The sequence below is a fragment of the Balaenoptera musculus genome, chromosome 14, assembly GCF_009873245.2.
Source record: "Balaenoptera musculus isolate JJ_BM4_2016_0621 chromosome 14, mBalMus1.pri.v3, whole genome shotgun sequence".
Classification (NCBI taxonomy): Eukaryota; Metazoa; Chordata; class Mammalia; order Artiodactyla; family Balaenopteridae; genus Balaenoptera; species Balaenoptera musculus.
In genome coordinates, this window is record NC_045798.1 from 47,820,276 (window position 1) to 47,832,711 (window position 12,436).

The 12,436-nt window shown below is 34.2% G+C and overlaps 1 protein-coding gene across 3 annotated transcripts in view; it reads left to right on the forward strand.

Annotated features, from left to right (window-relative positions):
* RNF138 (ring finger protein 138) overlaps positions 1 to 4,266 on the forward strand; it is a 40,627-nt gene extending 36,361 nt beyond the window's left edge. For all 3 annotated transcript variants that reach the window (XM_036823207.1, XM_036823206.1, XM_036823205.1), the window contains 2 exons: positions 194 to 301; positions 1,924 to 4,266. In XM_036823207.1, coding sequence (XP_036679102.1) covers positions 194 to 301; positions 1,924 to 1,992 — 177 coding nt within the window. In that variant the 3' untranslated portion in view covers positions 1,993 to 4,266. The remainder of the gene's footprint in view (positions 1 to 193; positions 302 to 1,923) is intronic.
* Positions 4,267 to 12,436: the final 8,170 nt, after the last annotated feature.

Consider the following 12,436-nt stretch of genomic DNA (forward strand, 5'->3'; position numbering starts at 1 on the left):
TCTCTTTTTATTGTGTTGTGTTAGATTAGTGTAATTTATCTAAGGTAATTTGGTCTATAAATAATCTATTCATGAAATTTGGCTCTTAGAAATGCTTTTCATGTAGATTTTTTTGTAACATGTTTTAATACTTTCAATGATGATGTTTGGTTATTTTCATTATTTTTTATTTGAAATACTGTGTTTCTTATAGACATGTCCTATTTGTGTATCTCTTCCTTGGGGAGATCCTAGCCAGATTACTAGAAATTTCGTTAGTCATCTAAATCAAAGACATCAGTTTGATTATGGAGAATTTGTGGTAAGTGAGTTTTTCAAGATTAAGAAAATACCATTTAAATATTGAAGTTAAATTAACTTTTTCAATCTAGACTTGAGTTTTGAGGCAAGATGTATCATACTGGACAGTTATAGAGCAAGTTCTGTTGTTTTTATGATAATATAGGTGAACTTTGGTTTGTAGAAGTGGTGAAAGTTGAATTTACTGTCCACCTTCTATATTAGAGAGATAATTAATAGAGGAAGAGCAAACCCCCAGATTAACAAAAGGATGATATATATGTAAACTGTCTAGATTTAAGGAAAATTATACCTGCTAGAAAAGTAAAATTGGTATGACAGGTGGAGGATGTATTTCTCGTGTAGTGTAAGTAGCTTGTTAAACTCATAATAGATTTCTTATATCTGCACGTGAGACACATTCTTTTTAAAAATGAGGGAGCTTATTTATGTAAAGCCAGGTTGAATGGTAGATTCTGGCCTTAGTTCACTGCTTTAACAGAGTGCATGAGGGAAGTTATATAATATAAAAATGGATCCCCAGAGCAAAGCATGAGGTTAATTTCTACTTCCCAAATGTGTCTTGATAGTTACAAAAAAAAAATCATATGACTTTCGTTTTATTAATTGTGAAATTGCATTTTATTCATCTTCAGTGAATTAAAACCTTATCTAATTCAAGATTCAGCCTGACAAAGAATGGTTCATACTTGTTTTCCAGTTTATGTAATAAGCACAGACATGTGCAATTCTGAGAATGGCATGAACAGAATTTCCATTTCTTCTGCCCTCCAGTGCTAAAATTATGTCATTCTTGATATATATATTTTTTTATTTTGTGTAATTTGCATTTTTTAGTCATAGTGTATAAAAATATATGTAATAATATTTCAAATATATGTAAAATTCAAGTGTACTCTGATAATTTTAGCAGTTTTATGGAGTAATTATAGGTTATTCTTAAATTCTCTATGTAAGAAAGGTTACTGCATCTGGAGAACTATGTGTTTGGAAAAACAAAAATTTATTTTGTGAACCACTTTTGATCTAATTGTCAGATTGTTTTACCTTGGCACAGAAGAACATGTAATTTGAGTTATTTGAGATTGTCAAATGGAGGCCTATTTTAAAGCAAATCCATGGACCATAATTGAAAGGAAATAGAATTTTTCAAGTTAAGGAGCAGTAGTATAATCAGATTGAGTGAACTGTAGTTTTTACCTTTATGTTATGATTAAGATGATGTTAATTCAACTCTCTTAATGTAATAAGTGCTTATTTTCTTTAAAATGAATATACCTTCCGACATTGGCATTCTTTTCTAGAGATGACAGAAAATTTATGATTGTGGGTTACCCTTAACTATACTACTTTCAATTAATAACTTATCATAAAGCACTGTAACTCTCAAATTTCATTCTCTGCTGATCCTCTGTTGTTTGTCAATTATTCCTAAATAATTATAACTGAATTTTTTAAATTAAAAGTTCAGGTATTTAGTGCTTATATTTTAAAGAAGTATATGGTGTAACATAAACTGTTTCAAGTATGTGTAATGTGTATCCAGATGTGTAATGTATTGGACTAAGTATTGAGTAATTGAGTATGTTTTTCCTATTGACATGTTAATGTTACTGTTTTTAGAATCTTCAGCTAGATGAGGAAACCCAATATCAAACTGCTGTTGAAGAATCTTTTCAGGTAAACATCTGAAGGCTGTAGACGTCTCTGCATCTTTGTACCTGCAAGTGCCATCTTTAAGGAGAAAACTACATGAACTCGCCGTTTCAGTAACTTGATGTGTATATTAATAAAAGTAATTCAGTCTATTGTTTTAGTTTTTAATTGAAAAATAAAGGTGGGCCATCTAAAAACTTCATTCTCTTGATAAGTTAAAAGATAAAAGTTAGGACATTATCTTTAAAAGCATTAAAAGGATTATATTTCATTAATGTAATGGTGATAAAGGGAATCCCTGTTGTACTTATCTTTTTTATATTACATATTGAGTTTTTCCTTGCTTTTGAAATTTGGTGCAGTTCCTCCCATTGACATTATTGTACACAGGTAACACAGTACCAAATTGTGAAAGATGTGATTGATATAAACCTAACAAATCTGAGCCAGTTATTTGAGTTGCAGAATGGAGACTTGAAGTGCTAAATGAAACAATCCAAAGGAAACTTTTTAAAATACAGATTCTAGCAGAAGAATTCAACTATTATAAGAAAATTGTATTTATATGACGTTTAGTATTTTTGAAGACTAGTGAGATTTCTTTACTAATCTTGACTCTTTAAAAAGTGAAAGCTCATTTATAGATACTTCCTTTTTGTTGTTAGAAGGAAATATCAAGAGAAAAATTTATTTCTTTGGTGGGCAGTTGATAATTTCAAATCTTGTTTGTTTGGCTGACTAATTTGTAAGCCTAAAGTACAGTAAGCTGAATTACAGCTCTTTGGCCTCAGAATTTTCAATAGCAGAATTGATGATTAGCTAAGACGAAACTTTTATTAGAAACTTTCAGTTGGTGATATTACATTCTATATATATATTTAAATGAGAGGTTTGACTTCATCTCAGTTTAGAAATTCGTTCAAATCTAAAGATGTATATGCATATATACATACACTTTTGTATGTGTATATACACATATATGCATGCAGTTTGTCAGGTTATATACAGAACTTCTATTAAGATTTTAAAAATGCACAAGCAATATGGGATCGAAGTATTTATCTGATTTGATTAAAATTTTGTATGTCACCAAATTTTTAAAGTAACAGTCAAATGCTAAGTCATCTACTTGGCTACTATTACACCTTAAAAATGAGTTTACACACCTACACAATTACCTGTTTACATGGTGCTCATTTGTTATCTTAAAGGTAATGTGGGACTATAGTAGTGAGATGGATTCTACCAGCCACTCTGTTTCATTAACATTTTAGTCAAAAACTGGGTTTGTTCTTAGTATTCATTAATGAGAATCATAAAGTAACTTGTACTAGAAGGCCCAAATCACAGAATAAAAGATAAAGAGTGTATTAGCTGACATTCCATACTAATACATTGTTGATGCTTTCTTTAAAATAAATAACTTAAAAGAACATAAAAGAAAATCTCAGAAGTAGTTTGCTGCTAATATATACATATATTGTATAAAAAGGTATATTTTGGTTTTGTTAAAATCCTTGTTGACTTTTCTACAGTGAACATTTTTTTAACTTGATTTAATAAAAATGTTAATTTTGGAAGTGGAGTTTTGTAAAAACCTTTTTCAGTCAAGCAGTAATTTATGGGTAGTAATAACAATCACCAAAAAAGCCATACATCTTAACATATGCCTTGGTTGTGTCATTCGAAAGAGTGATGTTTACTATGTGCTTGAACATTTCTCTGCGGTTACATGAGTGTAATTGTAAGAATAGCTGTTTAACGAACTCTTTTTTAAAAAGACTTTTGACCATAGGTTTTTCCAGTTTAAGCAATAACTTTAGTACTTTCTTTCAAAATTTAGGACTTCCAGTATGTCAAGTTAAACCATTCTGAGATTTGAGAACTTCTTTAAAGGAAAATTGTAGAGATCATCTTGAAATTGTGTTTTGAAGTTTGTGGGTTAGTTATATATCATTTATAGTCTGGTGTGTCTTTCATATAAGTTTTTTTCATAAGGAAAATATTGACTTTATTTGCTTTTATCTGGGAGCTCCTCAGTATGGAAATGTTTGTTTAAAACCTCCCATCCTTTTGTCAGTGGATTAGGAATAGGGATTGGCTTTACAGATACACAGTTTAAATTCATGAGACAGTCCTTGTTTTTAGTATGCATATAGCTGAGTCAGGATAAGGGAGGAAACTGTATTGATGCTCTACCTAAATTTCAGAATACCACTTACAGGCGTCAACAAATTACAGTTTATGTTGTTAAACAGTCTTATTTGAGATGTATTGCTTTATTTTTCAATTAAACGTGGTTTTCTCCTACTTGTGTGTCTAATTAAAATTTTGTCGAGAGGCAAACATGATAACATTTAACTCTCATAACACCCTGGAAGACATGTAGGAGATAACCCATTATTTTGCACTTAAAAAAGTGGATAGGAGAAAGATACCAGATGGTGATCCTATATGTTGGGTTTAACTTTACAAACCTATTTTATCTTTATTTCAAATGTTAATCAACTTATAAAGCTATTTTATCGAGTGTTCACACAGCAGGATTTTCACACCATGCTAGCAACCAGACACAAAGCTAGTTAACTGGTTAACAGACATTTTTAAATGGAAAAGTTACCCTCAAATAAGGTATCAGGGTTCTAAGGATATATTGCCAAATACGTCACATACCTGTTGCATGCTTAGCAAGTATTAATTACAATCTTCAGTGAATTATAACTTTATAGGAACCCTTTAGGGCTGCTACTCAAAGAATAAACCCTCTCTGGAGGTTGTGATATTTGTAGAAAAGGTGTGGCCCAGAATACATGTAAATACGTGTACTATAAAACGTAATAGAAATATGAATAAAGTACTCATTCCACGATACCACTTAATATGCAATATAATTTTCTAATTAGGCAGTACAGTTCTGAAAAAAGATGGGGAATGGAAATGAGTTATATCAAGAGACTAAAAGAAGATACAGAGACCTGAAAATGTGTGTTACAGCCTGCATCACCCCAACAGCGATTGTCCAATCCTGAGGCTGAGAAATGGGAGTGACTGCACTGTCGCTCACCCCGAAATGAGGAAGATAAATGTGTGTATTTTATTAGGTACTTGACTGGCAAACTTGCATTACACTATACCATGCAATTTCCTGTGTAATAAGAATTCTTAATAGATTGGTGAAGGATATACCATTGCAGAATATAAGATGAACGGGCAGGGGAGTGAATACGGAGGAGACGTTAATGAATTATAGCCATTCTAAGGAGGTTATGGAGAGGAAGAAAATAACACAAGATGTGAGGGAGGAAATGGCATGTCTGTCTAAATGGGCAAAATAATGGTATATGACACTGAAATTGTGAACAATAGCCTAAGTAATCGGAGCACAGATCAAGAAAAGTTGCTAGAATCCCGTGAAGTCCCCTTGTTCCTACTTGCCACTACTACCAACTTTTTTTTTTTTCCTGGCCATGCCACGCAGCATGTGGGATCTTAGTTCCCCTACCAGGGATTGAACCCGTGCCCCCTGCATTGGAAGCGCAAAGTCTTAACCCCTGGACCACCAGGGAAGTCCCACCACCAACTTCTAATACCACAGATTGTTTTGTCTGTTTTTATACTCTTAAAAATGGAAGCACTCAGTAAAAATTATATCTGGCTACTTTTGCTCAGTATTGTTTTGAAATATCTAGGTCAGTTTTTAGTCTATAGCTACCTACAGTAAATTGTCTTTTCTGTCCGGAACAGAAAAACTAAAAAGTAGCTTCTAAAGCTACTTTTAAATATTTGTGTGGAAGTTAAGTGTATTGCAAGTGGTTCTTTCTCCATGTGTGTTGATACCTAGTGGTTCCATGTCTAGATAAAACCTGAAAACTGACTGGTCTTCCCCTCGTAATAACTGAGGAAAAACAGGTGAAGAGTGTAACCAAATGGTTTTCCACTGAAACCAGGTAAGAACCTGACCTTTCTCATAAACTAGGTATAAGATGTTCTGTTTTCAGGGCATTTTGTAGGAACAAGATTTTAATAAGTATGTAAGGACTATATTTTCTGGCAATATTGTGTAATGCTACCAGTAGAAACTTAAAGGGCTGCTGCAGTAGATACAGAAGAAGGGGTAAATGCATCTTTCCTAGGATACTAAAAGCATTTAAAACAACCAAGCCTAGTTTCTTGGGCTAGATAGCCTAGTTTTGATGATTCTGCAGGTTGATACATGGTTTTAGACAAATTATTTAGCCTCTCATCTATGGATTGTGAAGATTAAGCATTAATACACAAAGTGCTTGGGACAGCCTGTTACCTTTACTATTACTGTGTATTCAGTACAAACTTACCAATTATGTTTACATCTGGCAGGTCTCTTCAGTCTCTATAAAATTTTGTCGGGAAAATCTGTAATAATTTTTTCCCCTCCTTTTAGAATATAGAACCTAAAGGGTTATTAAGTCTTCACTAGCATCAATTTTTGTAGGAACATCTGAGACATTGTCTCCAAGAAGTACAAATACTACAGACAATGAGAAATTCTAAATTAAAAGTACCTTTTAAAATAATCCTTATAAAGAATAATCAGCTGATGATCATCCTTCTGTTTAGAAGAAAACTTACAATATTTGTAATATTAGCAAATCACTTGAATAACTTGTATATGATTACCTAGGTTATTTGGTAGTCTTTAAGATCTTTAAGTTTTAAATCGTTTTTCTGACCTTTTTGAAAAGTTCATGAATGTTTGTTTAGTATTACTCTATACCAACTTTTTATGTCTCCAGATAGAATATTAAACTCATTACATTAATAATATTTTTAGTGGAAAATAAATGTTTCAGCGAGGTTAGTGGCACTGTTTGGCATCTTTACAGATCTCTTTAATATCTGGCTTAATGGATGACAGCTGGGTTCTTATAACCATCTGCATTCAATCTGTTGTGATAGGTTGTTTTGGTTAAAGGATATGAAGGCAATCTAGTTTCACATAGATAGTGTAGTTGGAAAAGGGAATATTAGTAACCTCAAAAAAAAAAGATATTTGTGGATATTCTTTGATAATACACCAAACTCAGCAAATGGTAATCTGCAATCTGAAACCATGTCAGACTTTTTGTGCACTGTCACAGTAAAATCCCATTTGTCTATCTTCCACTTTGAATGGATCTTTTACCCATGCATTATTTTGTAACATTGTTTAATGGTCAGTTGGAAAATGGTAGCATGAGTTATGTAGATGTTCCAAATGTTGACACATTTAAAAAATATATCAATCATATCTGTTAATATGACCATTGATTGAGAAGATCACAGCTTTTTCAAAATTCTAATTTTTGCTTAAGACCTCAGATTTTATCATTGCAACAAATAGTTGGTTGTTTCCTTGAAGTAAGTCTGAATAAACATGGTTCATCAGTTGTTCTTTCAAGCAAAAATGGCAGTGCGATAAAAAGCAAACAGCCGATTGAGCTCAAAACTTATAGTTGCACAAGTACATTTCCTTGAGACAGTCATTGCACCTTGTAAGTGCTTTGTGCGTTATTTCCGTATCATTATACAGAATATCAAAAAGACTTGTACTTAAGGATTAAATTTTAATACAATTAAGGATTTCACTGATCAACGGGTAAAGCTGTTTTGTCCCCTCTGGCACTTGGGTGCATGATATAAATACTGGTATGTTTGGTGCCACTGCCTTGATTCATGCTAAGACACCAACACTGCAAATAACATGGTAAGGTAAGTAAAAATGTCTTAGTATTTTTATGAAAATATTTTTGACCTCACAGACCCTTGGAGGTGTTCATGTTCAGAAACCATTTCCCCTTCCCCAGGGTTCATATACCACCCTTTTGGTAGAGAATATGTTTTGTTTTAGCACATTCTTTGCATTTTCTTCATGGTGTCGTGTAAAGTACAAAAGTTTTGAATTTTGATGAGGTCCATTTTATCTTTTTTTTTTTCCTTTCATGGGACTGTGCTTTTGGTGTCTTGTCTAAGAAATCTTTGCCTAACGTCATATTTTCTATATTTTAAGTTTTATCGTTTTTTCTTTTCCATTTAAGTCTATGATCTGTTTAAGGTTAATTTGTGTATGGTATGAAGTATAGCGCTTGCATGTAGATATCCAGCACCTGGCTTGCCTTTCCCCAAAGAATTGCATTGGCACCTTTGATAACAATCTGTTGACCATAGTAAAAGGATTTATTTTAGGACTCTGAATTCTGTTCTATTCATCTATATCTGTCCTTATGCCAATACTACACTGTCTTGATAATTGTAACTTTATGGTGAGTATTGGAATCCATAAGAAAGTCCTTCAACTTTGTTCTTTGTCAAAACTGTTTTGGTTGTTATAGGTCTTTTGCATTTCCATGTAGATTTTAGGATCTACTCATCAGCTTCTGCAAAAAGTATGGTACTTTTCTTTTTTATTTATTGAGGTAAGATTGGTATGTAACACCATATAAATCTCAGGTGTACAACGTTGTAAACTGATATTTGTATATGCTACAAAAGTAATCACCACCATAAGTCTAATTACCATTCATCACCATACACTTGATCCCCTTCACCCATTTTGCCTTCCCCCACCAATCCCGTTGTCTTCTGGTAAGCACCAATCTGTTCTCTGTATCGATGAGTTTTTGTTTTGTTTTGCTTGTTTTTTTTTAGATTCCATGTATAAGTGAAAACATGTGGTATTTGTCTTTCACTTAACAAAATACCCTCAAGGTCCGTCCATGTCTTAGATGCCATGTCTTTTATGGCCAGTATTCCATTACATATATGTAACACATCTTCTTTATCCATTCACTTACTGATGGACACTTAGGTTGTTTCGATATCTTGGCTATAGTAAATAATGCTGAATATTATTTACTGAAATGAACATAGAGGTGCATATATCTTTTTTTTTTTTTTTTTTGAATAAGTCATGTCACTTTATTTAAGGAACTAGAACCTCTTAAGGAAAATAAAATATGTATTTAAATAGCTATAACACAAATGAATATGATGGTGAAACAAACTGCTAATATAATTCCGAGAAAGAGAATTTGCAGCTAGGATTGCATATATCTTTTTAATTTGTTTTTATATTCTTCAGATAAATACCCAGAAGTTGAATAGCTGGATCATATGGCAGTGTCTGTCTGTCTTCCTTCCTTCCTTCCTTTCCTTCTCTCTCTCTTTCTTTCCTCTCTCTCTCTCTCTCTCCCCCCCTCTCCCTCTCCCTCATCCCTCTCTCTCTCTCTTTCTTTTTGGCTGCATTGGGTCTTCGTTACTGCGTGTGGGCTTTCTCTAGTTGCAGCGACTGGGGGCTACTTTTCATTCCGGTGCATGGGATTCTCATTGCGGTGGGTTCTCTTGTTGCAGAGCATGGGCTCCAGGCACGTGGGCTTCAGTACGTGTGGCATGCGGGCTCAGTAGTTGTGGCTCACGGGCTCTAGAAGCACAGGTTCAGTAGTTGTGGTGCACGGGCTTAGTTGCTCCACGGCATGTGGAATCTTCCCGGACCAGGGCTCGAACCCATGTCCCCTGCATTGGCAGGCGGATTCTTAACCATTGCGCCACCAGGGAAGTCTGGCAGTGCTATTCTTAACCTTTTGAGGAACCTCCATAATGTCTTCCAGATTGGCTGCACCAATTTAACATTCCCACCAACAGTGAACAAGTATTTCCTTTTCTCCACATCCTCTCCAACACTTGTTATTTCTTGTCTTTTTGATCAAAGCCATTCTAACAGTTTTGAGGTGATAATTCGTATGTCTTTTTATTTTCATTTCCCTGATAGTGATGTTGAGCATCTTTTAATGTGCCCCTTGGCCGTCTGGATGTCTTCTTTGAAAAAATATATATTCAGATCCTCTGCCTGTTTTTTTTTTTTTTTTTTTAAAACATCTTCATTGGAGTATAATTGCTTTACAACGGTGTGTTAGTTTCTGCTTTATAACAAAGTGAATCAGTTATACATATACATATAGCTCCATGTCTCTTCCCTCTTGCATCTCCCTCCCTCCCACCCTCCCTATCCCACCCCTCTAGGTGGTCACAAAGCACCGAGCTGATCTCCCTGTGCTATGCGGCTGCTTCCCACTAGCTATCGGTTTTACATTTGGTAGTGTATATATGTCCATGCCACTCTCTCACATTGTGCCAGCTTACTCTTCCCCCTCCCCGTATCCTCAAGTCCATTCTCTAGTAGATCTCATCTTTATTCCCGTCTTGCCCCTAGGTTCTTCATGACCATTTTTTTTGTTTGTTTTTTAGATGCCATATGTATGTGTTAGCATACAGTATTTGTTTTTCTCTTTCTGACTTCCTTCACTCTCTATGACAGGCACTAGGTCCATCCACCTCACTACAAGTAACTCAATTTCGTTTCTTTTTATGGCTGAGTAATATTCCATTGTATATATGTGCCACTTCTTTTTTTTTTTTTTTTGTGCCACATCTTTATCCATTCATCTGTTGATGGACACTTAGGTTGCTTCCATGTCCTGGCTATTGTAAATAGAGCTGCAATGAACATTTTGGTACATGACTGTTTTTGAATTATGGTTTTCTCAGGGTATATGCCCAGTAGTGGGATTGCTGGGTTCTATGGTAGTTCTATTTTTAGCTTTTTAAGGAACCTCCATACTGTTCTCCATAGTGGCTGTATCAATTTACATTCCCACCAACAGTGCAAGAGGGTTCCCTTTTCTCCACACCTTCTCCAGCATTTATTGTTTGTAGATTTTTTGATGAAGGCCATTCTGACCAGTGTGAGATGATATCTCATTGTAGTTTTGATTTGCATTTCTCTAATGATTAATGATGTTGAGAATTCTTTCGTGTGTTTGTTGGCAATCTGTTTATCTTCTTTGGAGAAGTGTCTATTTAAGTCTTCTGCCCATTTTTGGATTGGGTTGTTTGTTTTTTTGATATTGAGCTGCATGAGCTGCTTGTAAATTTTGGAGATTAATCCTTTGTCAGTTGCTTCATTTGCAAGTGTTTTCTCCCATTCTGAGGGTTGTCTTTTCGTATTCTTTATGGTTTTGTTTGCTGTGCAAAAGCTTTTAAGTTTCATTAGGTCCCATTTGTTTATTTTTGTTTTTATTTCCATTTCTCTAGGAGGTGGGTCAAAAAGGATTTGCTGTGATTTATGTCATAGAGTGTTCTGCCTATGTTTCCCTCTAAGACTTTTATAGTGTCTGGCCTTACATTTTGCTCTTTAATCCATTTTGAGTTTATTTTTGTGTATGGTGTTAGGAAGTTTTCTAATTTCATTCTTTTACATGTAGCTGTGCAGTTTTCCCAGCACCACTTATTGAAGAGGGTGTCTTTTCTCCATTGTATATTCTTCCCTCCTTTATCAAAGATAACGTGACCATATGTGCGTGTGTTTATCTCTGCACTTTCTTCTTGTTCCATTGATCTATATTTCTGTTTTTGTGCCAGTAGCATGCTGTCTTGATTACTGTAGCTTTGTAGTATAGTCTGAAGTCAGAGAGCCTGATTCCTCCAGCTCCGTTTTTCTTTCTCAGCGTTGCTTTGGCTATTCGGGGTCTTTTGTGTTTCCATATAAATTGTGAAATTTTTTGTTCTAGTTCTGTGAAAAATGCCATTGGTAGTTTGATAGGGATTGCATTGCATCTTTAGATTGCTTTGGGTAGTATAGTCATTTTCACAATGTTGATTCTTCCAATCCAAGAACATGGTATATCTCTCCATCTGTTTGTACCATCTTTAATTTCTTTCATCAGTATCTTATAATTTTTTGCATACAGGTCTTTTGTCTCCTTAGGTAGGTTTATTCCTAGATATTTTATTCTTTTTGTTGCAGTGGTAAATGGGAGTATTTTCTTAATTTCACTTTCAGATTTTTCATCATTACTGTATAGGAATGCAAGAGATTTCTGTGCATTAATTTTGTATTCCACTGCTCTACCAGATTCATTCATTAGCTCTAGTAGTTTTCTGGTAGCATCTTTAGGATTCTCTATGTATAGTATCATGTCATCTGCAAACAGTGACAGCTTTACTTCTTCTTTTCTGATTTGGATTCGTTTTATTTCTTTTTCTTCACTGATTGCTGTGGCTAAAACTTCCAAAACTATGTTGAATAATAGTGGTGAGAGTGGACAACCTTGTCTTGTTCCTGATCTTAGTGGAAATGGTTTCAGTTTTTCACCATTGAGGACTATGTTGGCTGTGGGTTTGTCATATATGGTCTTTGTTATGTTGAGGTGAGTTCCCTCTATGCCTACTTTCTGGAGGGTTTTTATCATAAATGGGTGTTGAATTTTGTCAAAAGCTTTCTCTGCATCTATTGAGATGATCATATGGTTTTTCTCCTTCAGTTTATTAATATGATGTATCACATTGATTGATTTGCGTATATTGAAGAATCCTTGCATTGCTGGGATAAACCCCACTTGATCATGCTGTATGATCCTTTTAATGTGCTGTTGGAATCTGTTTGCTAGTATTTTGTTGAGGATTTTTG